The sequence below is a fragment of the Lepidochelys kempii genome, chromosome 6 (assembly GCF_965140285.1).
Source record: "Lepidochelys kempii isolate rLepKem1 chromosome 6, rLepKem1.hap1, whole genome shotgun sequence".
Classification (NCBI taxonomy): Eukaryota; Metazoa; Chordata; order Testudines; family Cheloniidae; genus Lepidochelys; species Lepidochelys kempii.
This window is the reverse complement of record NC_136385.1, coordinates 11,313,136-11,340,972: the sequence shown is the minus strand read 5'-3', so window position 1 is coordinate 11,340,972 and position 27,837 is coordinate 11,313,136. Positions and strand designations below refer to the sequence as shown.

General features: G+C 52.6%; 3 protein-coding genes across 12 annotated transcripts; 1 reads left to right on the top strand and 2 right to left on the bottom strand.

Annotated features, from left to right (window-relative positions):
- Window positions 1-131: 131 nt before the first annotated feature.
- LOC140913056 (uncharacterized) lies at window positions 132-24,600 on the bottom strand. The gene is made up of 5 exons (XM_078853187.1): window positions 23,648-24,600; window positions 21,080-21,199; window positions 19,265-20,437; window positions 3,458-3,742; window positions 132-2,835 (listed from the first exon to the last, which is right to left on the bottom strand). The coding sequence occupies exons 1-5, from the start codon at window positions 23,928-23,930 to the stop codon at window positions 1,547-1,549; spliced, it is 3,150 nt and encodes a 1,049-aa protein (XP_078709313.1). The 5' UTR covers window positions 23,931-24,600; the 3' UTR covers window positions 132-1,546.
- LOC140913672 (uncharacterized) lies at window positions 7,611-14,639 on the top strand. 3 transcript variants are annotated; one of them, XM_073350450.2, is made up of 3 exons: window positions 7,611-7,795; window positions 8,579-8,690; window positions 10,954-14,639. In XM_073350450.2, exons 2-3 carry the CDS (start codon window positions 8,618-8,620, stop codon window positions 12,321-12,323), a joined length of 1,443 nt encoding a protein of 480 aa, XP_073206551.1. In that variant the 5' UTR covers window positions 7,611-7,795; window positions 8,579-8,617; the 3' UTR covers window positions 12,324-14,639. The 3 variants fall into 3 exon arrangements, with proteins under 3 accessions (XP_073206551.1, XP_073206552.1, XP_073206554.1); XM_073350453.2 differs by lacking the exon at window positions 7,611-7,795 and adding an exon at window positions 8,907-8,985 and having other exon boundaries at window positions 8,603-8,690; XM_073350451.2 differs by lacking the exon at window positions 7,611-7,795 and having other exon boundaries at window positions 7,838-8,690.
- A 90-nt stretch (window positions 24,601-24,690) lies between the features above and the next one.
- TBRG1 (transforming growth factor beta regulator 1) lies at window positions 24,691-27,601 on the bottom strand. 8 transcript variants are annotated; one of them, XM_073350474.2, is made up of 3 exons: window positions 27,354-27,601; window positions 26,339-26,411; window positions 24,691-26,252 (listed from the first exon to the last, which is right to left on the bottom strand). In XM_073350474.2, the coding sequence occupies exon 3, from the start codon at window positions 26,207-26,209 to the stop codon at window positions 25,124-25,126; it is 1,086 nt and encodes a 361-aa protein (XP_073206575.1). In that variant the 5' UTR covers window positions 26,210-26,252; window positions 26,339-26,411; window positions 27,354-27,601; the 3' UTR covers window positions 24,691-25,123. The 8 variants fall into 8 exon arrangements, with proteins under 8 accessions (XP_073206575.1, XP_073206576.1, XP_073206579.1 ...); XM_073350475.2 differs by having other exon boundaries at window positions 24,691-26,249; XM_073350478.2 differs by having other exon boundaries at window positions 27,472-27,601.
- Between the last annotated feature and the right edge of the window lie 236 nt (window positions 27,602-27,837).

The window sequence follows — 27,837 nt, the reverse complement described above, 5'->3', positions numbered from 1 at the left end:
TGTTTGTACCACTGTGTTTTACTTAATAAAACGTATGTGATTTGGGATTTCATTTCATGTCAATATTCCTTGACCCTGGGCACTTTACAAAGTTGAGAAGTTGATTACAATGACAAACCATGACAATGCTATAGAAAAACTGGTATTTTGTTCTGAGTTTTTCCTTCAATTTATTTGAAAGTTCCAGAAAAAACAACCACCTCACAAAACAAATGTTAAAAGTACAAATATTGGGAATGCAACATTTCCATCACAGCCAGTCATCTCAATACAGCCTCCACAGCTGAGAGCATGGTAGAGGTTAACCGATTTGTTATCCACAACACAAATACGGGACGTGTGACTCTAACTCACAGCCTCCTTCACATCCCAGTGAGTGTTCAAATCTCCAAGCAGCCTGACAAGATCTCCCCAGTGGAGCTATGGCCAACTTACTCCAGCTGGGGATCTGGGCCATTGACTCTAATGAAGCTACAGACAATTGACACCAGCTGGGGATCTGGCCCCATTGACTCTGTTGGGGCTATACCTGATTTATGCCAGCTGGGAATCTAGTTTAGCAGACTATACTCCTTGTCTAGTTAGATCTGCAAGCTGAGATCTCAGAGACATAGGCTGTTACTAGTGACCCAAACTCAGTGACTGAATAGTTTAAATGTTTTGATTCCAGCCTTTCAATCTTCCCCTGGATGAAAAGTTTTTGCTCTCCCAATGCAGTTCTGCCTGGGGAAGCTCCCAGCCAGCAGATCTCTTTCTGCCTTTGTCTGTGAGATCAAAGACCCCTCAGAAATCGAGAGAAATGAATCTAGTTGGGGAGTGAGTTCTAAGCGGATTGTGGGACAAGTCAGCACAAGAAGATCTGTTTGATGTTCCCAGTGCACATCTGCCTGGGTGCAACCACAGGTTGTGTTGGCAGGGCAATGTATAGCCTTTATTGAAAAGAGCCGGTTGGAACTTTTGTGATGCCATATGTCTCCGTCAGCAAATGCCATTTCATTGAGTGGAAATACATCGATTTCAATGAAATTTCATTTAGGAAAAAAACTGGAACAAAATGCTTTGACCTTTAGCGGAACATTTTGATTTCCCATTTCCAGATGATGTTTCTTTTCAATTTTTTAAATTGCGTATTACATATATTTTAAAAATTGTATATTATGGTATATAATAAAGAATGAGAGAGTCTAACCCAGAACAAATTGTTTTTGCTAACACTAGATGTTCCCTCCCCCTCCCCCACAGATTTTGTTTTAGGGGAAGTTCTGAATTTGTTTCTTTTCATTCTGTTTTGGAATGGATATTTCCCCCCCAAAAAATCACAGAATTTCCCATAAAATGGAAAACCCATGTTCAGTCCAGATCCATCTATGAGTCCACTGTGTCGCTGCTTTAGCCCTATCAGGAGAGGCAGTTGCATGTCCAACTGTGTGTAACCCTCTGCTGCCCAGGCAGCATATTGTGGTTTGTAATTCCCACCATGTCTCTGAGTTAGCACAAACATTGGAGGCTTGTGATGTTAGACCCATAGTCCCCATGGCGAGCACCATTATGTGGGTGTGGTGGAGGGCTGCAAGGCTGTGTGGGTCCTTTGGTGCTGCAGATAGCCTGAGCTCTGCCGGAAGCTCTTGCCGCATTGGTGGCAGCGGTAAGGTTTTTCACCGGTGTGGATGCGCTGGTGGGTGAGCAGGTTGGAGTTCTGGCTGAAGGCCTTGCCACACTGCGGGCACTTGTATGGGCGTTCACCGGTGTGGGTGGTCTGGTGCTGGATGTAGGTGGAGCTCTGGCTGAAGCCCTTGCCGCATTGGTGACAGCGGTAGGGTCGCTCCCCAGTGTGGGTGCGCTGGTGGGTAACCAGATGGGCGCTGCGCCCAAAGGCGCGCCCGCAGTCCGGGCACTTGTAGGGCCGCTCACCGGTGTGTGAGGCCTGGTGAGTGATGAGGTTGGAGCTCTGGCTGAAGGCTTTGCCGCATTGGTGGCAGTGGTAGGATCTCTCACCTGTGTGGGCCCGGCGGTGCTGGGCCAGGGCCGAGCTCTGCCCAAAGCACTTCCCGCACTCACCGCATTGGTATGGTTTCTCGCCGGTGTGGATGCGAAGGTGCTGGGCCAGTGTGGAGCCCTGTGTGAAGCTGCGCCCGCACTCGGGGCACTGGTACGGCTTCTCCGCCAGGTGCACGCCTTGGTGCTTGAGCAGGGACGAGCGCTCCACGAAGACCCGTCCACACTGGGGGCACTCGTGGCGCTTGACCCCCGCGTGCACCCGCTGGTGGGTCAGCAGGTTGGCATTCTGGCTGAATCCGCGGCCGCACTGTGGGCAGCGGTAGGGCTTCTCGCCCGTGTGGGTGCGCCGGTGGGTGGTCAGGTTGGAGCTCTGGGCGAAGCGCTTGCCGCAGTCAGGGCACTGGTAGGGGCGCTCCCCGCGGTGAATGCGCTGGTGTTGGCACAGGGCTGAGCTCCAGCTGAAGCGCTTGCCGCAGTCAGGGCACTGGTAGGGGCGCTCCCCGGTGTGCGTGATCTGGTGCTGCAGCAGGTGGGAGCTCTGCCCAAAGGTCTTGTCGCACTCGCTGCACCTGAATGGCTTCTCGGCTGGCTGGGGGGCAGAGGTGAGATCTCCAAGTGCCCCATCCAGCTGAGGGGCAAGGGTGGGATCCTCAAACACCTCTTCTTTGTTGCACCGGAAGGGCTTGTCCTGCTGGGGGTTAGCAGTGGGATCCCTGGGTACTTCGTCCCCACAGCCAGTGGAGTCTGCCAGGTTCTCCCAGAGGGAGAATGGGCACAGGGAGCTGAGGGCAGAGGGGGCAGTGTTGGTACCTTCCTTGCTCAGCTTCCTGTCAACAGCTGGAATGAAGAGACAATCCAGATGAGAGTCAGTCTGTTGTTATAACATCTACGGCAGGGGCACCTATGAATGGGGATGGTGCAGGGCTTAGGGCACTGGACCGGGAGTCAGGAGATCTGGGTTCAATTTCCTGCTCTGAAACGAACTTCCTGAGTGATGCTGGGTGAACCTCTCTGGGCCTCACCTTTAGCCTGATCCTTCCTAGCCTCACAGGGGCTGCGTGTGGCTAAACTCACAAATGACTGTGAGATGCTCAGACCTGGCACCGGTGAGGCCAGATAAATAACACGGATAGATACATGTGCCAAATAAGAGCAGGGCCCCGTTGGGCCGGGCACTGCACAGACAGAGTGACGGAGAGTGGGGCCCTGTCATGTTGGGCGCTGCACAGACACCCAGTGACCGAGATCAGGGACCCATCAGGCCGGGCGATGCACAGACACCCAGTGACCGAGATCAGGGACCCATCAGGCCGGGCGATGCCCAGACACAGTGACTGAGATCAGGGACCCATCAGGCCGGGCGCTGCACAGACACCCAGTGACTGAGATCAGGGCCCCGTCATGCTGGGCGATGCACAGATACGCAGTAAGGGCGGGGGATGGAGAAGTGATTTGTTACCCGTTTCCAGGGGTTCCTCCTTTATGTCACAAAGAAGCTCACGTTGGTGTCCTGTTTCCGGGAGAGCTTGGGGCTTCTCTTTGGGGATAGAAAGCAGCTCATAGTGGGGTCTTGCAGGTTTACCCTTTCCCTCCTCCTTCTGGGATAGACATTCTGGATGGAGCTGCGGCTGGTCCAGCTGGGAACCGGGAGATTCCCATAATGCCCCAGGGGATGCCATCTTCTCCCGGGCCACTTGTTCAACCTTCACCGGCATGCACCCTGACCTGGGGAGGAGCCGAACAGGTCACCATGGAGCCAGGGCCTGGGAGGACCCACGGGGGAGAGGGGAGACTGCAGGGAATGTGCCCCAGAGCCGGGGGAGGGGAGCACAGACCCGCGCTCAATCCCCAGAGCCAGCAGGGGGCGCTGTGGGGGCTGGAGAGGCCGGTAGCCTTGGCTGGAGCCAGGCTGGGTCTGTCGGAGCCTCCCCCAGGCACAGCTCAGCCGATGCTCCCCGGCCCCCAGCCCGCCCCCACTACCCCAGCCCCGTTCCCAGCCCATACTGCCCCGGAGCTGGCTGGGGGAGCGGGGGTCTCTCCAGGCCGGTCCCCTCCTCCCGGCAGCGGCTTCTCCCGGGCAGCGATTTCCTGCCTCCCTCCCCGGGTGCCGCCTCTCGCGGCCGCCCGGCGCCCCGCACTCACCGCCCGGCTGGGGCGATCCCCCCAGACCCCGCTGCTCACGCGCGGGCCAGACCTGGGGACCCGGGGACCGCGCGGTCAGGAAGGTCCCTCCGCTATCCTGTCCCCGTCCCAGCCGTCTGCTCTGTGAAGTGGCAGACCCAGGAGTCACTGGGCTTAACCCTTCCCACCCCAGCCATGACGCTGCATGAGCCGCTCAATGCATTGTGAGAAATGTGGCAGATCCCCCACGGGTGTAAACTGGGCTCAATGGGGGCTAGGGTGACCAGAGAGCAAGTGTGAAAAATTGGGATAAAGGGTGCAGGGTAATAGGCACCTATATAAGAAAAAGGCTCTGAAGTTCGGGACTGTCCCTATAAAATCGGGACATCTGGTCACCCTAATGGGGGCAGATCCCCAACTGATGTAAATCGGCAACACTCCATTGAGGTGACACTGATTTACACCAGCGAAGGATCTGACCCTGGGGCATCTTTGACATCTCTGTGTTAGGCAAAAATTCCCCAGAATTATCTTGCCACCCTTCAGGCCTTCTCTCTGTCCTAGCCTTTCGGCCTATTGTCTGTCTTTCCGCTATTCCTCTGGCCAAATGTCATTGCAGCCTCCACACGTGGCTTGGAAGTTTCTCCCTCAACACCTGAGAGACTAGACTCCCTCTTATACTGCTGGTGTATTCTGTGGGCAACCTCTGCCTCCTGCCCTACAGTTGTTTATAACAGCTTGGATTTAGAGTCATGGAGCTCATGGCCAGAAGGGCCCATTGTGCCCATCTGGGTCAGGCTCCTGCCTCACCCAGGCCAGAGAATCTCCCCCAGGATTCCTGCCTCTGGCCCAGTAACTCCTGGCTGAGCTAGAGCAGAGCTTTGAGAGAGAGACGCCCCACCTCCACTGACAGACTCCCAGGGATGGAGAATTCACCCCATCCTAAGGGGAGCTCTCCCAATGGTTCATTCCCCTCCCAGATAAACACTGCCCCCTAATTCCCAGCCTCCATTTGTCTCCCTTCTGCTCCCAGCCAGTGGATCATGCTCTGCAAAGACTGGAGGATAAAGAGCCCTCTGCTCTCAGCCATCCCCTTCATGTCAGTGCTTACACTGGGATCACGTCACCTCTTAACCTTTTCTCGAATAAACGAAACCCATTGAAGTCCTTTGGTACCTCACTATTGGCAGGTGTGGCAGGATTTTATTTTTTAAAATAACGTCGATGTATCACATCAGTTTGGTGTGAAGCAATTTTTTCAAAATTTATATAAATTTTCACAATTGTGGGAAATTATAGAAGGTCCAACAAGGTGTGTGGGGGCGAGATATCAGACAATAATTATTTAATGATGGTAGACCTCGAGATTAAAAAAGTTAAAGTTTTATAGTTACTAAAACACTAATGGTCAATGTCACATGTCAAAATAAAACAAGGCATGTAGCCTTAAATCAAACTCTAGTTCTCAAGCAGCATGTTTCTTGCTTTACCTATCTGTAAATTTTTATTATTACAGCGGAAATTGTTTTTCATCTATGGGTGTGTGTGGATGGTGAAATTGACATTTATCGGCAGTTACCAATAAAAATATAATCTTAACTATAGAGCAGGTTTTCCAGACCTCAAATAGCTCCTGTAGCTCGTCTCTGAAACCCTTCTCCAATGGTGGGAGAGCTGTGCTTTGCCATCAAAGGCCCAAATGCTGCTCTCACTTCCCTGGGATTTCCCCCGATAGACCTTTGTGAGAACAGTGCTGTGACACCAATAGACAAGGTGCCAGCTCATGCCAAGGCCCCTAGGCCTCACTGAATACTGACAGATGCATAGCTGGAAACCAGACCGGTTCGCCTGTGTGTTAGCATTGTTAAAATATATATTAGCTTCATAGAAATGTGTTCTGTGTTTGGGGACTTTATAAAATGCTTGTGAGTTGCTGCAGGCATTGATCTCAATTATAATATCTGAATCTTCTATTATAAGGTAATATTTAAGTGTTTGCTCTGTAACTATTAAAGTGTTTGCTATGAAACTGGAAACCCTTACAGTCAGGAGACAAGCATTACCACGTGTGCGATACTCGTTTACCACGAGAGGTGTCACCTCCTGCCCAACAAAAGAAGGCCCATAGACACCAGACAAACCATTGTGGAGTGGAACCAAAATACTTTGTTGATTGTTTTCCCCACAAAAAGGGGACATGCGCTTGTCCCAGCAGGGTCTGAACTCTGGGGGAAGGGAATCAAATCCCCCTCAAGAAGAAATTGTCATCACTCTGCTGCTTGGAATGCAGAGAGGGCGATATTACTGAGTTGAAGCAAGCTGCTTAGCTCCAGAGGATTTATAGTGCTTGCACATTACAACAGATTTTTATCACCTTTTGGAACCTAAGACTGTAACTCATTTGTGTGTGTAAGTTACCGGCTTCAACTTTGTGATGTCAAAGTCAGATTCAGGACTCACATAATTTGTCAGCCCACTCTGTTTATTAGCAAAGCGCTTTGCCAATGCACCCAGATATGTGAGCCCCGCTCTGAGGTTCAAGCTAACTTATTTATACAGGTAAGCCAAAGCCAATTTAACATAAGAGACAAAAGGAAGCAAAAACTGACAAATATACATGCATATCTTATTTGCATACTAACCTTTACCAATCTCCTAGCTCAGTAGAAGCTCTAAGTTAATTAGCTTGAGGACCCATTGTCTCACACTCCTTAATGTTTCTCTTCCTGACAACTATATTTCAACAAACCCTTCAAGTAGCATTTCTTTAATGAATTATAATTTCAATATAATTCATTCTACTTTCACAGTGAACAACTCTCCTGTTTCCTTTTTTTAGTTAATAAATCTTTAGTTAATTAAAGGATTGGCTACAAGTGTTATCTTTGGGGGAAGATCTAAGGTGCAACTGACCTGGGGTAAGTGACTGGTCCTTTGGGACTGCCAGTAGCCTGAATATTGTTAAAAGGAAAGGAGGACTTCTGGCACCTTAGAGACTAACCAATTTATTTGAGCATAAGCTTTCCTGAGCTGCAGCTCAGGGCTGTAGCTCACGAAAGCTTATGCTCAAATAAATTGGTTAGTCTCTAAGGTGCCACAAATACTCCTTTTCTTTTTGCGAACACAGACTGACACGGCTGCTACTCTGAAACCTGAATATTGTTGTGATTTTTGGGGTAAGGGACCCTCTCGCACAAAAGCAGGTTTGCCCGGGGTGGCAGGCTAGCCAGAGTGCCCAGGGCAACTGCCAGTGACGCCAGTTATTCTAGGGCTTGAGGAGTTCACCTCTGACACTTGCTTGGTGACATCTGAGGTACAGAACACACAACCGGTCTGGGGTCTGGGCCCGGGCCTGCGTCCCTCTGCCCTGGGGTTGGCACCCACGTTGATGAGCCACGTGACACCCTGTGCGGACCCAGCCGCTCGCTCCCGCAGGCAGCCAGAGGCCCGAGAGGGAGAGACACCCGCCCCCTTGCCGCCTGGGGAGGGATGGGTTAAACCCAGCGAGTTCCTCATCCCAGCTCAGAGCCGGAGAAGCCGGCCCGGCAGGGGGACGTAATAACTAGAGGGACCTTCCTGTGCCAGCCCCGGCCGACACTTGGGTCCCCAGCCCGGCTCCCGGCCTGTGTGTGCGCAGGGCGAGTCCCCGGCTGCAGCCCCGGGCCCCGGCAGGGCGGTGAGCGGGGCGCGGCGGAGACGCGGCTCCGGGGCGGGAGGGAGGAAATCGCTGCCCGGAGGAAGCGGCCGCAGGGCCGGGGGGGGCGGAGCTGCCCTGTGGCTGGGACCAGGCAGATTCCCGGCTCCCAGCCAGCTGGTCCCAAGGAAGCTCCAAGCTCCCCCGCTCCCGGGGCTCTCTGCTGAGCCCCCGGGGCCGCGCGCAGGGGCCCCGCTCGAGGCGTCTCCGTTCCAGCCCCTGCGGCGGAGTGTGGCTGCGCTCGGGGCACGTCCACACTGCAGGGGCACAGGGACCGCGCTGTCCTGGGAACTCCGGAGCAGAGGCGCTTCCTGCAGCGCTGGAAGGGATGTCGCTTATGCACCTCTCCCAGAGGCAGTAGCTGGGCCCAGGGAGGACTTCTCTCCTTGAGCTGGCCACATCTGTTTTGGGCCTAACTACAGCAGGCAGCCAAGATCCCTCCTTTGATCCCCATTGCCTGTCACATTAGCGCTTCTTCCACCCAGACGTTTTGTCTTCAGGACCCCCCCTGCTGTGCCCACGGGTCCCCTGACCCTTTTTGCCATGTCCCGCCATCATATGTCCCTCCAGTCCCTCAAACTCACAGAGCATCTGAGGAAGTGAGCTGTAGCTCACGAAAGCTTATGCTCTAATAAATTGGTTAGTCTCTAAGGTGCCACAAGTCCTCCTTTTCTTTTTGCGAATACAGACTAACACGGCTGTTACTCTGAAACAGAGCGTCCTTTGTAACAGCTGTTTAACCCAGCCCCTCTTTTCTGTCCTCAGGGCCGGATTCCCAACCCCCAGACCAGCCGTGAGTCCCAGATGGAGCCAGAGGTAGAGCCGTGCACGCTGGATCCCCAGTGCTCCAGTGACAGCCCCGTCCCTGCAGGCACAGGTGAGAGACACTTCCTAACTAACCCTGGCTCCCCAGGACACAGTGAGCCTATCCACTCCTGCCTCATCTCGTCCAGTTCAGCACGGGAACCAAGAGCTGCCACATCAATGTGACGGGGTCAGTTGTGACTCCAGCTGGATAAGTAATCTGAGACATACTGGATGGATTTGTTTTTTCAGACACACTTTATATAGCGATTCTGTTTATAAATGACAGGTAAAGTGTTAATCACCGAGGCCCAGCTGTTGAAAGCATGGAACAGGCACGTGTGGTGGATGATTATAAGCGCTGGAAGGTGTGTAGATGGTTTTGTTCGGTGTTTGTATAGTGCCTAGGACAAGGAGGTCTTGGTCCACCACTTGGGCTCCTAAGTGCTACAGTAATACAAATAAATCAGACTAATAGTAATAATAATTATACCCCATGGGTTTCAGGAGCGTATTGAGCTGCTGGGCACTCTATCTATTCAGTCACCGTTCTTTAAGACATCGAGGAATCATTTATAGATGGAGCCTTATGATAAAGTGGAACCAACTTTTTGGGCCTTGTGAATTCTCAGATTTGTCAAACAAAATGTTTCTCAGATTTCTCCAGTTAAATAGGCACGTGTCGCTCAGCCAGGAGTTACTGGGTGGAGGAAGGAATCGCTGGGGAGTTAGGTGAGGCAGGAGAACACAACAATGGCCAGACTGGTCAGACCAATGGTCAATGTTGCCCAGTATCCTGTCTTCTGACAGTGGCAGATGCCAGATGCTTCAGAGGGAATGAACAGAACAGGGCAACTTATTGAGTGATCCATCCCCTGTTGTCCAGTCCCAGCTTCTGTCAGCCAGAGGTTTAGGGACACCCAGAGCATGGGGTTGCATCTCTAACTATCTTGGCTAATAGCCATTGGAGGGTGGACTGGATGGTTATGATGGGCCCTGCTGGCCTTAAATTAATTCTTGGTTGGCAGATCATGCTAACAGTGATTGCTATAGAAGTGTACACAACTCACAAACTGGGCTACATTGGCGAGTTACAGAACCCTGTCAGGCTATCTCCATCCAGGTTCATCTCTCTGCCCATCTACCCCAGGTGTACTCATCTTTTGGAGAATCCTAGGGGTTAATTCCCCTCTAGTAAACATTGGCTGTGGCCAAAGGGGCTAGTGCAATCCTTGGATGCATACACAAGGGAATCTCTAAGAGAAGCAGAGAGGTTATTGTATCTCTGTATTTGTCATTGATCCATCTGCTCTTAGAATTCTGTGTCCAGTTCTGGTGTCCACAATCCAAGAAGGATGCTTAAAAATTGGAGAGGGTTTCAGAGAAGAGCCACAAGAATGATTAAATGATTAGGAAACCTGCCTTATAGTGAGAGACTCCAGAAGCTCAATCTATTTAATTTAGTAAAGAGACGGTTAAGGAGTGACTTGACCACAGTCTATAAGTCTACACTGGGATAGAGAAAGGTCTAACACAATCCAGTGGTTGGGAGTTGAAGCTTAGACAAATTCAGGCTGGAAGGAAGGTGTAAATTTTTACCATTGAGAGTAATGAACCATTGGAACAATTTACTAAGGGTCATGGTGGATTCTCTATCCCTGACCGTTTTAAAATCAAGTTTAGATGCTTTTCTAAAAGCTCTGCCCAAGGAATGATTTGGGGGCAGGTCTTTGGCCTGTGTTACACAGAAGGTCAGACTAGATGATCACAATGGTCTCTTGTGGCCTTGGAATCTATGAAGTTATACAGCCAAGGATCTTGATACTGGTTGAAGTTCTCTGGCCTGGGTTCTCAGGCTGGACTGGATGGGCACAATGGGCTCTTCTGGCCTTGACATCCACAGGTGAAGTCCTGACCCCATTGTAGCCCATGGAATCATGGATTCCAAGGCCAGAAGGGACCACTGTGATTATCTAGTCTCTGCTGTATCACACAGGCCAGAGAATTTCCCTGAGTTAATTCCTGTTTGAACTAGGCCTGATCTTTTAGAAAAACCGCCACACTTGCTTTAAATCTTGTCATGGAGAATCCGCCACAACCCTTGGTAGGTTGTCCCTATGGTTGATTACACTCATTGTTAAAAAAAGCATGCCTCATAAGCCCTATGGGAGCTGCACTCTGGACTCCAGCACATCCTGGATTTCAGCCCACAATCCCTCTCCTAGCCTGCGTGTCATGCTGGGACACGGGCTCCCAGCCAGCTCCATCTCTAGAGGGTGGGTTGGGAGACGGTTTTTCAGCCCCGTGAGTGGTGATCTGTTTCCATGTTGTTCCAGCTGGCGACGAGGTGCAGAGCAGAGACAAGGAGGGGAGTCCTGGCCCGGAGGACGGGGCGCTGTCAAGCGGGTCCGAGTGGGAGTTGTCCCCCAGCCCCGACCAGGAATGGCCACCAATGACGCTCCCCGCTGCCAACTCAGGGAAACCCTACAAATGTGCCGACTGCGGCAAAGCCTTCACCTGGCCCTCTCACCTGGTGCAGCATCGGCGCATGCACACAGGTGAGCGCCCTTACCGCTGTGTCGACTGCGGCAAAGGCTTCGCCGACAGCTCGTCCCTAGTTAAGCACGGCAGGACCCACACGGGAGAGCGCCCCTACACCTGCCCCCAGTGTGGCAAAGGCTTTGTGGACAGCTCGTCGCTCACCAAGCATGCCCGTACCCACACAGGCGAACGCCCCTACTGTTGCCCCAGCTGTGGGCGCAGCTTCGCCGACAGCTCCCGGCTGGCCCAGCACCGACGCACCCATGCTGGGGAGCGACCTTACCGCTGCCCCGACTGTGGGAGGGCATTCGGCCGTCGGGCACACCTGATTGAGCACCGGTACACGCACACTGGCGAGAAACCCCACCGCTGCCACCAGTGTGGCAAAGGGTTCAGCCAGAGCTCCAACCTGACGCAGCACCAGAAGACCCACCTGGCGGAGAAGCCTTTCATCTGCCCACAGTGCGGGAAGGGGTTCTGTCTGCACTCCCAGTTGGCCAAACACCAGCGGCTCCATAGCCCTGACAACCCCCACCGCTGTCCCCAGTGCCACAAGGGCTTTGTGGACCGATCGCCGCTCCTTAAGCACCTGAGGATCCACACCGGGGAGCGGCCCTTCCGGTGCACTGAGTGTGGGAAGACTTTCAGCATGAGTTCACACCTCACACAGCATCAGCGAGTCCACACTGGTGAGAAACCCCACCGCTGCCACCAATGCGGCAAGGCGTTTGCCCAGAGCTCCAACCTGACACAGCACCTGCGCACCCATACTGGGGAGCGCCCATACAAGTGCCCGAAATGTGGCCGGGCCTTCAGTGATAGCTCCAGCTTCTTGAGGCACCAGCGGCTGCACAGTGGGGAGCGGCCCTACTGCTGCCACCAATGCGGCAAGGGCTTCGCTGATGGCAAGGTGCTGCGCAAGCACCAACTGACCCATAGCGGTGAGCGGCCCTTTGCCTGTGGGCAGTGTGGCCGCACCTTTGCCCAGAGCTCCAACCTGGTGCAACACCAGGCCATCCACACCGGGGAGCGGCCCCACCGCTGCCACCAATGCGGCAAAGGGTTCTGCTTTCCCTCGCAGCTGGCGCAGCATCAGAAGTTCCATGCCACTGTTATTGTGGTGGACGATGGTGATAATGAACTCCCCTCCCCACCTGCGAACTAAGCCCCTCCATTCCCTGGCTGCCCTGGGTGGGGATTGAACCCGGGACTCCTCTGTTACTTGAGTTACCAGGCCAAGAGGGTGATACAGACTTGTAATCCTTTATCCAGCCACTAGAGAGGGACAGGGAGCAGGTGTAGTGCTAGAGCTGATCAAGGGACAGAAAGAAAAACAGTTTCACTAAGTCAATTTGGTTCTGGAACAAGACACCTTTTTTCTTTTAATCAAAATTGTTGGTGATATTTTCCCCCCAAAAGTCTTGTGACTATAGGAAAATCTCAGCTTTTTAAAAAAGTCATTTTCTGATCCTCATGGTTGGGGAGAAAGATCTGATTTCTGAATTTTCTGATCCTCATGGTTGGGACAGACCCTTACATTTATGATTTTCAACATCTCATGATGTTTTCAAGCCATGATTATTCTGGGGGCTGACTCATGATTTGTGAATGCTTAGAGTGGCCAGGCTGGTGGGGTTAAATTTTGGAGGCATTTGTGAACCTGCTCCAATCCCAATGGAGTTGGTGGAATTTGTTCATGTGTCTCACAGTTGTGAAGGGTTTAGGAATCCACCAGAGGCTGAATTTATAGCCAGGATTCTAAGGCTCAGGTGTAATTCGTGGGCTTAATGCCTGTGGCCATGTCTCCCTCTAGTGCACAGCCCTGGCTACTACAACATCCCACTGCTCACTCACAGCTGGGGGAGTTACCCCTTTAGCTCAGGGTAGCATGGGATCATGCATTTGGGTTGGGATTGGGTCTAACGGATAAGAGCTGGTCAGGAAATGATTTGTGTGTCCCCATAAATTTTTTAATGAAAACAAGGTTGGGAAAAATGTGTTTCCTTGAAATTTTTCATCTAAACGTTTGTGGAAAATGTTCAGGGTTTTTGTCAACAAACCTAAAGGTGAGAAAATTTGGGTTCATAGAATATCAGGGTGGGAAGGGACCTCAGGAGGTCATCTAGTCCAACCCCCTGGTCAAAGCAGGACCAATCCCCAATTTTTGCCCCTGATCCCTAAATGGCCCCCCTCAACGATTGAACTCACAAGCCTGGGTTTAGCAGGCCAATGCTCAAACCACTGAGCTATCCCTCCCCCTTAAAACCCAAACAGTTTCCAGGTATTTTTCAATGAATCCCATCAACCTTTCCGTGGAATGGAAATTTCTAGGGGGGGAAAATATCTGTTTTGTCCAAAAAAAAAAAAAAAAGGGGGTGGGGACGGGGACGGGACAGACCAGCATTTGATCAGCTTTGGAAGAGAGTCATGTGCCCAAATTCCTTCAGATCCTGTAACAATCACCTTTGGGGGCTGAGACCCCATGAGTTGGATATACAAGAATAAACAACACATCACAATGGAATTGGCTCCTTGCTTTTCAAGACTTTTTGGAAGTGTCACTCCTATTTGCTTAACCTCCCTGGTTTTATATATATTATGTATATATATTTGTAATATGAAAATTAACATTTTCCTCCATTCTTTTCCCAAAACTTTTATGTATTTAATTTTTTAGAAAACTAACACTTAAAAATAGTACTTAGGGAAGATTAGAAATAACAACGTACACTTTTTGTTTTATTTGTTAAAACACAAAACAAAAAATGAACAATAAAAACCAAGGAAAGGTTTGTTTTCCACAGGCAAAAAACTTTGTTAACTGCAGGATTCTAAGAATAGTATCACAAATTAAGGGATCATAGAATCATAGAATATCAGGCTTGGAAGGGACCTCAGGAGGTCACCTAGTCCAACCCCCTGTTCAAAGCAGGACCAACCCCCAATTTTTGCCCCAGATCCCTAATGGATAGCCATTAATAACCTTAACTCCGCCTTTCAGGAAGTGTTTTGTTAAAGACTGAGCTACTGTTGTTAGGACTCCACCACTTGGATTTGGATGTTAGGAGTTAGCCTTCCCAGCTGGGATTTTTCAAAGGAGTTGAAGAGAATTTGGTTTCTAAATTCAATGGGATTAAATTAATCAGAGTGAATTGATATTTTGTAAGCAAAACATATTCCTGGCAAAAAATGAAGTTTAGTGAAAAATGGAGTTTTTCTCATGAAAACGTTATTTTCAACAAAAAATTTTGACTGGTGATCACAAAATGCACATTTTTGTTTAATTTCAAATTGGATTTTTTTTGCTTTGCTCTCCTCTCATCAAGCACGCTTTCTGTCTCACTTCTACTTTCACCCATCATTTGCAGTGAGGAAAAAAGGAGGGGAGAGAAAAATAACTCAAAAGTCCCCAAATTGAAAACTTTTTTCTTTGAAAATCCAGACCGAAATTGTGATTTGAAAATAAAATGTTTTTACATTTCTTTCTTTCTTTTCTTTCTCAAAAAAATGAAATTTTTCATGGTGAAAAATTTCGTTATTTTAACAAGTTCTAGATCAGATTTCCTGAGGGGATTTCAAGATCTTTTGTATGCTGGAAATCTGCCCCAATTCAAGACATCCCCTGCACCAATAGAAGTAATGATTTCCATAGTCTTCCTTAGGGGTTTACATTGGGACAGATACATGACGAGCAGCTGGAATCAGCACAAATCCCAATTTAGACAATGTTTGGGTTAAACTCTTCTTTCCTGAATCCTCCATAACCATATTTATTAGGTGCCACTTTAGAGGCACCTAAGAATCTCTTCGCAGATGCATCCAGGACCTGGCTGCTTCTTGTGAAGTGTTGATAGAAGCCGTAATTGCTATGATCCTTTCAGGATTGGACCTCTGTAGCCTAAAAGGTTTGGGACATCTTTAAAAGGGCTTGATTCTGAATAAAGGGTTGAGCACTTTTCTTCCCAAAATCAGGCCCCCTTTAAGGTATTGAGCTGGGGCACACACAGCCTCAAAATCTCTAGTCACTTCTGAAAATCTTGGCAGAAGGTATTAAGTCCGAACTCCCAAATATCTGCGGTATTTGTTCACTTTTAGCTACAGCATTCTAACAGTGCCGTCAGAAATGGAGGGATGTGCACTCATGACCTTAACTCTGCCCTAGAGGTTGAATTTTGCTTTTAACTCAAGGACTCTAACAATGATGCAGTAAATTAAGGGATATTTGTTATTAACCTCACCTGTGCCCGTCATAGGTTATATTTATCTGTGGGTTTAGCAACAACTGCTAGCATCTGATGTAGGGTTGCCATTCTTCCAGGATTGTCCTGGAGTCTCCAGGAATTAAAGATTCATCTTTAATTAAAGATTATGTCATGATGAAACCTCCCGGAATAAGTCGAAACAAAATTGGCAACCCTAATCTCATGAGGAGGTGGGACTTGGATGTTACCAAGCTGCATTTGGAGGCTTTAATGTTTTCTACTTGCCAAACCCTCTTCCAAACTTTTTTCCTTTGGAATATCTTTTTCAGTCCCTCTTTTGTTTGCACCTTGCCCTAAATCCTGTCTGGGTCAGTTACATGTGGGTTCCTATTTTTCTCTCTTTATTCAATTAATAAGACTTGCCATTTCCATAAGAAGTTCCCTGCATTTTTGTCCTGGTTCTTGGTCGAGTTTTTATTTGTTTCTTTCTTTCTTTGGTGGTTTTTGTTGTTGTTTAACAATTTTAACTCAGACATCTTTTCTCCAAACTGCTGCTCAGTCACTTGATTTCCCAAAAGAACAAAAAAGAAGTAAACAGGTGTAAAAAGGTGTAAACAGTCCGATTCACAATCCCTCAGCAGGTTTAATTCCCAGGCCAGTGTCCTTGCGGCTAGACCACGCTGTCAAAGCTACTGAGAGAATGTGGAGCTGGTGAGGGTGCAGAGTCTGAACTCTTGGGTTCTATTCCCAGTCTAGGGATGGGAGTAAGCAGTACAGGAATGTCTGTGCAGTTGTGATCCATGCAGTGAGCTGTCAGATGCTGTGAATTCTCAGGGCATCTCCAGCTCAGGTTCCCAACACATCATAACTGGTCTCCTGGGTCTGACACGTGGGCAGCTCGTCCCCGCCCCCTAGCAGCATCGTGGCATTCAGCCAGACTGGATTCAGCTGCTCCCTTCCAACCTCAGCACAAACAGATCCTTCCCACATCGGAATGGGGCTCAGACCCAGATCTCCCCCACACGCACCACTGCTGTTCAGAGTGAATGTGCCAGAGCTATGTGCCAGCCAGACCTCACCCGCACCCCGGAGACCCCCGGAGCCAGCTCCCCACCCCCTCTATAACACTGTGCCTTCCTGCTATACTGACATTGTCTCCCTGAAAGAGCAACCCCCCAGAAATGCTCCCTGTCAGAGCATCCATTTCAGGAGCAGACCCCATCTCCATTGATCCAATTATTCCCAGCTCTGGGAAGGAAATGGGGTCTAGTGAGTTAGAGGTGGGAGCCAGGATTCCTGGTTTCTATCCCCAGCTCTGCGAAGGGAGTGGGGTCTAGTGGGTTAAGTAGGGATGCAGGAAGTCAGGACTCCTGGTTCTAGGCCTAGCTCTGCAAAGGGAGTGGCGTCTAGGGGATTAGAGTTGGGGGAGATAGGGTGGTCACTCACACCTCCCCAGAGTACTGGATATTCCAGTACTTCCAGGAATGGTGTGCGCTCTCCCTGCCAGCATGACCTGGGGGGGAATTCATTCCTGACCACAAATTTGGTGAGCAGTTATACCATGAGCATGCAAACAAGGCACATCAGCTCTGAGCACTGGTCCACCCTCCGGTGTCCTACCTCCAGATGTGGTCAATCCCTAATGATACAGAGAAAGGTGAATAAAACAAATAACCCAGAATCCATTGCCCAATTGTGCCGCTGGGGGGAAAACGTCATGCCTGACCCCTGCAGGCCACTGGCGGAAGTATAAGATTGGATTACTGCCCTTGTCTTCATGCAGACCTGAGTGTTATGAGCATGCAGAGGGCAATACAGGTGACCCTGCTTGGACAGCAGTCCGGAAGGGACCACCACAACCATCACAGAATCATAGAACTGGAAGGGACCTCAAGAGGTCAACTAGTCCAGTCCCCTGCACTTGAGGCAGGACTAATTGTCCAGACCATCCCTGACAGGTTTGTCTAACCTGTTCTTAAAAATCTCCAATGATGGAGATTCCACAACCTCCCTAGGCAATTTATTCCAGTGCCTAACCACCCTGACAGTTAGGAAGTTTTTGCTAATGTCCAACCTAAACTTCCCTTGCTGCAACTGAAGCCCATTGCTTCTTGTCCTAGCCTCAGTGGTTAAGAAAAAACAATTTTTCTTCCTCCTCCTGGTAACCACCTTTTACATACTTGAAAACGGTTATCATGTCCCCTCTCAGTCTTCTCTTTTCCAGACTAAACAAACCCAATTTTTTCAATCTTCCCTCGTAGGTCATATTTTATAGACCTTTAATCATTTTTGTTGATCTTCTCTGGACTCTCCTCAAATTGTCCACGTCCTTCCTGAAATGTGGTGCCCAGACCTGGACACAAGTTGAGGCCTAATTAGAGTGGCAGAATTACTTCTCGTGTCTTGTTTACAACACTCCTGCTAATACATCCCAGAATGATGTTCGCTTTTTTTGCAACAGCATTATTGACTCGTATTTAGTTTGTGGTCCACTATGACCCCCAGATCCCTTCTCGCAGTACTCCTTCCTAGGCAGTCATTTCCCATTTTGTATGTGTGCAACTGATTGTTCCTTCCTAAGTGGAGTACTTTGCATTTGTCCTTATTGAATTTCATCCTATTTACTTCAGACCATTTCTCCAGTTTGTCCAGATCGTTTTGAATTTTAATCCGGTCCTCCAAAGCACTTGCAATCCTTCCTAGTTTAGTACCATCCGCAAACTTTATAAGTGTACTCTCTATGCCATTATCTAAATCATTGATGAAGAACCGGACCCAGAACTGATCCCTGTGGGACCCCACTCGTTAGGACCTTCCAGCATGACTGTGAACCGCTGATAACTACTCTCTGGGAATGGTTTTCCAACCAGTTTTGCACCCACCTTATAGTAGCTCCATCTAGGTTGTATTTCCCGTTTATTTATAAGATCATGCAGGACAGTATCAAAAGCTTTACTAAAATCAAGATATACCACGTCCCCCCATCCACGAGACTTGGTACCCTGTCGAAGAAAGCTATTTGGGTTGGTTTGACAAGTGCAACGAGGATGAGCATGGCTCAGCAGGCAGCTCCGGGGCTCAGTGTGTCGGCCGACCCCACGTTTCACCTGGGAACCACGGGCTTTTGTTTTTAATATCAAGAAACCTGCTGCGGCTCAAGCGGCATTGGCTCGGGGCGGGGGGTGGCACACAACCCACGGAGACCTGCGGCACTGTGGGCAGGGCCCAGCCTGCCTGATGCCGGTCCATACAGCAAAGACGGGCAGCTCTCCTAGGGCAGGATTGCCCCTGGGGCACCTCTGAGTTTGTCGCCATGGCGCAGCCCTGTGAGCAGCAGACTGGAGCCAGGGGCCAACACTGGCCCTTTCTTCCTTGGGGGGATGAAAGGAGAGAGCTCTGCCCCAGCAGGCCTGGCCTAAGTTGGCAGTAATGGTAGGAGGAGGGTTTAGGAGGCAGCGCTTCCTACTGGACGGAGAGTTCAGCACCATGGCAGGGAAGAGAGGGCTGGTGTGGCAAGATGGAGGAGCCACCTTCCCTGAGGCCATCTGATCCTGCTCCATGGGGTGTTGCTTGGCTCAGGGCTGCAGAGAATCCAGCCACTTGCTCCTGCCTTGTGCTCTGACCATCGCAGCTTACGCCTGCCATGGCCCCAGCCCCAACCCACACCCCTGGCCTTTGGTTCCACCTCAGCCTACACTTGACATGGCCCAGCCCCAACCAACCCCCCCCAGCCTTTGGCTCCACCTCGGCCTATGCCCGCCATGGCCCAGCCCCAGCCAGCCCCCGCCCGGCCTTCAGCTCCACCTCAGCCTACACCTGCAATGGCCCAGCCCTGTCCAGCTCCCCTGGCCTTTGGCTTGCCCCCAGTGGCCCTAGCTTGGCCCATGCCCCCAGTGGCCCTAGCTCTGTCCTGCCTGTCCCAGCAAGGGAGTATCTCCACACTCAGTGGCCACCAGCCCCTGGTGGTGAGTCCTCTGGTGCCTGGCCAGGTTGGAGCTGACCCGGAAGGTGCGGCCGCAGCCCTGACACTGGTAGGGCCGCTCCCCGGTGTGGACTCTCTGGTGCCGGATGAAGTTGGAGCTGCCGGCGAAGGCGCGGCCGCACTCCAGGCAGCGGTAGGGGCGCTCCCCGGTGTGGGTGCGGCAGTGCTCAGCGAAGGCAGTGCTCTGCCCGAACCTCTTGCCACAGTCAGGGCAGCAGTGGGGCTTCTCGCCGGCGTGGCTCCGGCGGTGCCGAGCCAGGGAGGAGACACTGGCGAAGACCGCCCCACACTCAGCACACTTATAGGGTCGCTCTCCTGTGTGGCTCCGCACGTGCTTGACTAACGCAGCCCGGAGCCGGAAGCGCCGGCCACACTCCGGGCAGCCGTGAGGTCGCTCGCCACGGTGGATTAGCTGGTGCCGGCTGAGGTGGGTGGCGCGGGTGAAGCCCTGGCTGCATTGGTGGCAGCGGTAGGGGCGCTCCCCAGTGTGGGTGCGCTGGTGCTCCACCAGTAGGGAGCTGCGGTCAAAGCTGCGCCCGCACTGGGCACATGAGAATGGCCGTTCCCCCGAGTGGCTGCGCCGGTGGATGGTCAGGAGTGAGTGGCTGGCAAAGCCTTTCCCACATTGGTGGCAGAAGTGGGATCTCTCCCCTACGACATGCGTTCTTTGGTGCCTGGCCAGCCCTGCGCTCCCTGTGAAGCTCTCCCCACACTCAGGGCAGCGCCAGGGCCCCTCGCCCGCTGCGTGGAGGCTCTGGTGCCGGCAGAGGTTGGAGCTCTGAGTGAAGCATTTCCCACACTGGGTGCAGCAGAAGGGACGCTCCCCCGTGTGGACCCGCTGGTGCTTCGTGAGGTTCGACCTGCGGCTGAAGCTCTTCCCGCACATGGGGCAGGTGATGGGGCTTGGGATGCCACCCACTGACCCGTCGCTCAAACCACTCTTCACGCAAATGGAGCCCAGAGGTCCAGGATCCTGCTGCCCTTCCACCCAGCCATCGCCCCCCTTGAGTCTACAGGACACACTCCCTTTGCAACTGGCTGCTTCCCTTTCATGCTGCAAAGTCTCTTCCTTGCTTCTACATGGGATCTCGGCACCTGTAAGAGGAGCCAGATGGGAGTCATTGCTGCACTGATGCCCAGAGGAGGTGCCCTGGGGCAGATCAGGAGTGGCCTGTAATAATCTATAGCCGCTCTAGATGTTTATCTGCCTAATGTACAGAAGGTTACTGCAGCATCTATCGGGTCAGTTCCATATCCTGGCAGTCAGGAACCATGGCTGGACAATAGCCCAGGTCAGAGCTCTTGAGATGCACACCCAGGACTAGCGACCTCTGCCCTCCCACTTCTGGTGAGCCAGACCCACCTTCCTAGGGCTGAGATCCAGATCCTCAAAGGTACTTCCAACTCCTAACTTCCACTGAAATCAATGGGAACCTTTGAGGATCTGTGCCTGAATCACCCCCGCCCCCATGAAGGGGGGAGGGGACAGTCAAAAGACCGAGGGTGAGCGAGATGTTGAAGAGACACACACTCCCTGAGAGACTGGTTTTACATGATGGTTAAGGGGGAGAAACTGCCTCCCTGAATCTCCTGAGCTGGGAGTGTCTCAAGGAAGCTAAGCCTGCCTAGCATGGAAGATGAGGGAGTTTGTTATCCTCTCCTCCCTATTCACCTGCCAGAGTGCCAGGAGTGAAATCAAAGGATGGTCCCTCACAGATGGTCTCCGAATACCCTCACCTTCTTGGGTGCCTCTTGGCATCTCCTGTTCCTTGGAGCACTGGGGATCTGGGACTTGCAGCTCTTCCCATGGCTCCATGTGTGACACGAGGTCGGGTTTGGGAACGGGGACGCCTGCCCCTAGAACAGCAGAGAGGAGGCATTGGAGATTATCACAGCACTGAGAACTTCTTACTGTCACTAGCAACAGTAGCACCTAGAAACCCCGGCAGAGATCAGGGCCCCATTGTGCCAGGGACCGCATGAGCACCCAACGACCGAGTTTGGGGCTCTGTTGCCCTGGGTGCTGTACAGGTACGCAGTGGAAGACACTCCCTGCCCTGAACAGCTTACTGTCTGCTCTAAATAGACAAAGTGCAGGAGTATAAACTGAGGCCCAGAGAGGAAAGATGATTTGTCCAAGGTCTATAGCAGAACCATGAATCGAACCCAGGAGTTCGGAGTCCTTGCCCAGCACTCAGCCAGTGCCAGTGTCACAAGTTAGGTCCAATAAAAGCAGGGCTGTCAATTAATTGCAGTTAACGCAAGCAATTAACGGAAAACAAATTAACTAGATTAAAAAATAGTCACGATCAATCACAGTTTTAATCGCACTGTTAAACAATAATAGAATACCAATTTAAATGTATTATAAATACTTCAATATATTTGAAAATGTAGCAAAACATCCAGATTTCAATTACAACATGGAATACAAAGGGTACAGTGCTCACGTTATATTAGTATTTTTGATTAGAAATATTTGCACTGTAAAAAATATAAACAAAAGAAATGGTGGTTTTCAGTTCACCTCATACAAGTACCGTAGCGCAATCTCTTTATTGTGAAAGCGCAACTTACAAATGTAGAGTTATTATTATTACTTTAGAATCTGCAAGTCGAAGCACGAAGGGGCATGCTAAAGTTTAGCGCATCTGGCACATAAACACCTTGCCATGCCAGCTACCACAGTACCATGAGAACGCCTGTTCTCATTTTCAGGGGACATTGCAAATAAGAAGCGGGCAGCATTATCGCCTGTCAATGTAAACAAACTTGTGTGTCTTAGCGATTGGCTGAACAAGAAATAGGACTGAGTGGACTTGTAGGCTCTAAAGTTTTCCATTGTTTTGCTTTTGAGTGTAGTTTATGTAAAAAAATAATTCTACATTTATAAATTGCACTTTCACTATAAAGAGGTTGCACCACAGAACTTGCATGAGGTGAACTGAAAAATAATATGCAGTGCGCACTGTACACTTTGTATTCCGTGTTGTGATTGAAATCAATATGTTTGAAAATGTAGAAAAACCTCCAAAAATATTTATAATACATTTAAATTGATACTCTGTTATTGTTTAACACTGAGATTAAAACTGTGATTAATCGTGCCTGTTTTTTTAATCTCGTGATTAATTGTGATTATTTTTTTAATCATTTGACAACCCCAGATAAAAGATATTACCTCACCCACTCTGTCTCTCTGAAATCCTGGGACCAACACAGCTACAGCTATGCTGTGTATCGCAAGAGACATGATGTCCTCCTAAATTGCCATTACTTGGGCACGGGATGCCCGGGGCATTGCTAATGGGTAGGGCATCTGATTTTAGGTTTTAGCTGATAAACACGAACAAAACACCCAATACAAAGAAAAGAAATCAAACATTGGAAAGGGTTATAAGGACTTGTCTAGACGGAGCAGTCATGTGCACTACAGGAGTATGATTTCTCAAATGAAGGAATGTGTTGAGCATTAATTGGTCCACATGGACCCTGCTGGTGCGCACTAGAAGCTCCCTAGTGTGCTCTAACATAGTGCTGTTTGAAACAGTGCTAGGTAAAAGCGCGTAAGGGGCTATAGCAAATAAATTCCTCATTACAATATAATATTGATAATACATTAAAGTGATAATACTCTGTTGATTTACTCAAAGTTTAAATTGCAAAATGAAGAATATTGATACAAAGGGAAAGGCCTGAAACACACCCCTCCCAAGCTTTTGGATAGCTACACAGAACTCAAAAACTGTTAAAAATAACGCCCGAAAAACTGACGTTAATGAACCCCAAAAGCAGAAGCCCCACTAACAGGGGGCCACTAACTAAGCCCCAGCCCAGCCCCTGTTCCCACCACGTGGGCATCGAGAGGAGTTGGGCAAGCCCCAGCTCCAGCTGCCACACCACAAACTAACTCACCCTTGGCAGGCAGTGTGGGCAGGGAGCAGGCAGTCATTGCTCCACCAGACACCAGCCCCCCCTTCCCTCATGCCTTCTCCACAGCCGGGTTCCTCCCCCCAGCCTAAGTCAGCCCACACCCGGGATCATCGCTGGCAGAGCCATTCCCCCGGGCAGGCCATTGCCTCGCCTGCTGCACAGCTTGCTTAACCCCTGCACTGCGGAGCTAGCTGCACAGACCCCGGGGCTGCCCAGGGATTGGGGGGGGGGGGGAGAATCTCTCTAGTCCCAGCCGCGGTTCGACTCCGATCCCCCCCCGGCCCTGAAGCCGCTTCCTCCAGGCAGCGATTTCCTGCCTCTGCGGCTGTTTCCCTCCCTCCCAAGGCCGCCTCTCCCCGCGCCCCTACTCACCGCCGGGCCGGGGCGATCCCCCGGAGCTGCAGACTGCGGCGGGAGGGCAGCTGGGCTCGGGACCCAGGTGTCCGAGGCTGGCACAGGAAGGTCCCTCCGCTATCCCGTCCCCCTCCCTGCTCCAGGCTACACGCCAGGCGCTTGGTGTCTTTAACCCATTCGTGCCCCGGCTCGCTGGGGAAGGGGGGGGGGAAACGAGGAGGGAGATTCCTGGTGGGAGGATTTGAACCCGGGGCAGGGGGCGCAGAGGCGGCAGCGTGGTACAAAATCGGAGGCAGCCCATGGGTTATGGCTGCCACAGCTGGGAATAAAACCCAGCCCCCCCCTGCTCTAACCAACTAGACTCCCCTCCTCCCCCCAAGCTGCAAAGAGAACCCAGGAGTCCTGAGTTCCACTCCCCTCCCAGCTCACTAGACCTCATTCCCCTCCCAGAGCCAGGGATAGCCTGGTCACCTGAGACAGGGTCTGCCCTGACATGGGGGGGGGGGTCTGATGGGAAATGCAGTGTGTGTGTGTGAGCGTGTGGCGAGTGGGACACATTGCTTGATCTCCCAGGAGACACCGTCTCAGCACAGCAGGAAGGCACAGGGTTATAGACGGGCGGGGAGCCGGCTCTGAGGGAAGGGGAATGGGTCTGGCTGGCACATAGCTCTGGCACATTTACTCTGAAAGGCAGAGGGTGGATGTGGGTGAGATATGGGTCTGCACCCCAATCCAATGGAGGAAGGGTCTGTTTGTGCCTAGGTTGGAGAGGAGTGGCTGAGTCTAGTTTGGAGGGAGGGGGCAGCCCCAGGATGCCGCTAGGGAGGGGACTGGCTGCCCCATCTGTCCGAACCCCGCTGCCCAGCTCTGGGTGACCCCTTAGGCTCACACTCCACATGGCTGAGTGCACAGGGATGGGGATCCAGATTTGGATCCTGCTGCTAACACTGGATAAGCCAGGGAAGGGCCACAAGAACAAGGCAGGGGTAGCTCACCCGTCCGGCTTCCCCTTTGTTCCCCTCCCTCCCAGACCCAGGAAAGGGAGCAGACAGAGCCAGGGATGTGGCTTCCACCATCATCTTTATTAGTGAGCAGTGTTCACACAGGGCGGGGACAAGCCCCACCTGGAGTCAGCTGCACACGTTCCCACAGAAAGCACCATCACCAGGGCCAGCAGTGCTGGGGGAGGGCGTCATGCTGGGGTGGAGAGCTCCTCAGTGGGAGGAGCTGTGGGGATCATGCCAGGGGCAAGTGAGGCCCACACGGGGGGAGGGGGGAGTCAGTGCAAGGAGCTGTGGGGCCCTGCTGTGCTGGTGGGAGATGGAGGTCTCGGTGGTCAGGGCTGCCACGGACGGGGGCTCAGTGGGAGGCGCCATGGGGGCCACGCTGGGATGGAGGGGGGGGAGGGCTCCACAGGAAGAGCTGTGCAGGCCATAACGGGAGGGGGGAGGGGCTCCATGGAGGCCACACCAGGGTCGAGGGGGAGACGGGGTCTCAGTCATCAGAGCCATCGGGGCTGCCATGGCCGGGGGACGTGGGAGGGCGGCTCAGGAACACGTCCCCGTAGGAGCGGGGGGAAGTGAAAGCCTGGGCAGGGGTCAGCCCCAGGGCGCGCCCCCCAGGCCTGCCCCCTCCGTGGTCCCGTTCCTCTTCCTCCTGGGCGCGGCGGCGGAAGGACTGGAAGTCGATGGCGGCGCAGTTGTCGGGCAGCCCCTGAGGCACCTGCCCGTCCCCGGGACGACACACCTCGAAGCGCACCCAGCGGTAGGCCCCGCACTTGCGGGCCCCGGGGCAGCTCTGGATCAGGTTGTGCACGGCCGGGTGCGAGAAGCCAAAGAAATCAGCCCCGGCTGGCTCCAGCTCAGGGTAGGGCCGCCCACGGGCAGCGCTGATGGCCGCCAGCAGCTGGGTGTGGCAGGTGTCAGCCGTGGTGCCCGCCAGGGCACTGCCCGGCTCATCCTCAGGCACGATCTCAAAGCGGGGGCCTGCCCCGCCATCTTTGATCTGGCAGGTGTAGAGGCAGCGCTGGTCAGGGCGCCGCATGCTGGCGTAGACCCGGGTGCTGCAGAAGCCCACTGGGTAGATGGCCCCCTCATCGTGGAAGCCTGGCCGGTCGGCCACGATCTCCCCCAGGCTGTAGACCGTCAGCCCACCTAGCGCGATGGGGAAGACAGGCCGACCCGAGGGGTCCAGCGGCACTGGCTGCACCAGCCGCCGCACCCCCCTGTCTGGCGCTGCCCGCCGCTTGGCCGCACGCCCGTTCTCCTTGCCCTTCTTGGGCCGCTTCCCCGCAGGTGCTGGGTCATCTGGGCCAGGCGTTGGTGCCACGCTGTACCCTGCTGAAATGCCCCCCAGTGGCACGGCCGGGCTCTCCTCCTCGGCCGTCAGCGCCTGCAGCTGCAGCAGCTTGGTGAAGAGGAATCGACGCTCCTCTCTCGCCCGCAGGAATTTCTCCTCCAGCCGGGCAATCTCATCGCACAGTGCTGCATTCTCGAACACCATGGCCTTGGCCGCCCGGCGCAGCCGGCTGTACTTCAGCCGGTACTTCTCATTCTGGCTCTTCCTTGACACCTTCTTCATCCTCAGCTCACCACGCCTGGAGTGACAGCCACGTTCAGACCTGCTGGAGCAGAGAGCCCGGGCACCATCACCGCTATGGCCACGCACAGACACACACATTCATAGATTCGCTTTCACATGGGCACTCACACAAAGATCGCGGTTTCCTATCCATTCCCAGAGCTCCCTCCATTAGCTCTGTCCCTGCAAAGGCCGCTGGACTCTGAAGAACAGCACATTTCAGAAACGTTAAGGCCAGAAGAAAGGCCCATTTTGCCCCTCCATCCCAGCCCCCCGCTAACAATTCTTGCATCCTGTCTGAGCTACCGACATTGCACTTTCAGATGTTTATTGCTCTGTGTGATCTGTGCTCTCCGTGATTAGGTCAAAGAGCATTAAGGTATTAGACGTGGTGCAAAGTGTCTCTTTGTGAGTGGGACCAGTATAGTGACAGCTGTATAATTATATAGCTGTACCAGTAAATTTCCCTGTGTAGACAAGCCCTTAGCCTCTTGCTGTAAGGCAGGTTTCCACCATGACCCGTAAGCCTTTCCCAGGGCTTCTCCTTTCCAGGATACAGCCCCTCATCTATTAAGTGTAGGCTACCCCCTCTGTCCTAGATGTGTAACCATGCATTTGGCCCTGTTAAGACACACACTCAATAGGGTGGCTCTGTATAACTGACCTGCCCTTAGCGCTATTTACCGAGCTGGTGGGCCAGAGGCAGGAATCGCTGGGGGAGACCCTCCGGCCTAGATGACGCAGGAGGCCGGGCTGGATGGGCTCAGTGGCCTTGAGCATCTATGAAGAAGGCAAGTGACTGGGCCCCTCCACTCACAAGCCACCACGGCTGCTGTCTGATTGGCTCTGAGCAGGAGAGTGGCTGGCTGGCTGAGGGGTGTGGGAGAATATTGGACATGGGATCTGGGGGGGGGGTGTCCTGGCTGGCTCAGAGATGCGGGGAATGGGACACGGGGGGGGGGGGAAGAAAGGGGGGAATCTCTGATCCAGCCCCAGGGGGACTGGCTGGCTGGGGGGTACCGCTAACGTGGTTGGGTTGGGGGCCCCTGCAGGGCTCAGCTGCACAGACCCCCCCCAGCCCGTGATGCCCCGGAGCTGGCCGAGTGGGGGTGTCTCTCTCTGCCCCCCGGGCTCCGATCCCCACCTCGCTCTGCCGCTTCCTCCAGGCAGCGATGTCCTGCCTCTGTTGCTGCGTCTGTTTCCCTCCCGCCCCGGGGCCGCCTCTCGCCGCGACTCTGGGTCTCCCCGGCGCCCCCACTCACCGCCGGGCCGGGGCGATTCCCCGGGGGCCGCGCTGCAGACGGGCCCGCTCCTCGCGCCCGCACGGGCCGGGAGCCGGCTCAGGGGTGGGGCCCCAGCTGCCTGGGGGCCGGCACAGGAAGGTCCCTCTGTTATTCCGGTCCCACCCAGCCCTGCCTGCGCTGCGAAGGGGAGGAGTTTTCAGCCCTTTCTCCCGGGTTAGGGTGGTGCAGGTCAGGGATAGGGCTGTGTGGATTAGAGCTGGAGTTGGGGATACAGGCGGATTAGGTCTGGGATTGGGGTGATGCAAATTCGGGTGATGCAGATTAGGGAGCCGGGGGTAGCAATGAGCAGATTGGGTTTGGAGTTAGAGCTGAGCAGATGAAGGA

Coding starts and splice junctions, on each gene's coding strand:
- TBRG1 (XM_073350474.2), bottom strand. CDS start 26,209: ATGAAGAAGGTGTCAAGGAAGAGCCAGAATGAGAAGTACCGGCTGAAG.
- LOC140913056 (XM_078853187.1), bottom strand. CDS start 23,930: ATGGGCTGCCTCCGATTTTGTACCACGCTGCCGCCTCTGCGCCCCCTG. Junction 3,743..19,264: donor GCTGGGACAGGCAGGACAGA/GCTAGGGCCACT, acceptor CTCCATGGTGAC/CTGTTCGGCTCCTCCCCAGG. Junction 2,836..3,457: donor GGAGGAACCCCTGGAAACGG/GTAACAAATCAC, acceptor TCTTCATTCCAG/CTGTTGACAGGAAGCTGAGC.
- LOC140913672 (XM_073350450.2), top strand. CDS start 8,618: ATGGAGCCAGAGGTAGAGCCGTGCACGCTGGATCCCCAGTGCTCCAGT. Junction 8,691..10,953: donor CCCCGTCCCTGCAGGCACAG/GTGAGAGACACT, acceptor ATGTTGTTCCAG/CTGGCGACGAGGTGCAGAGC.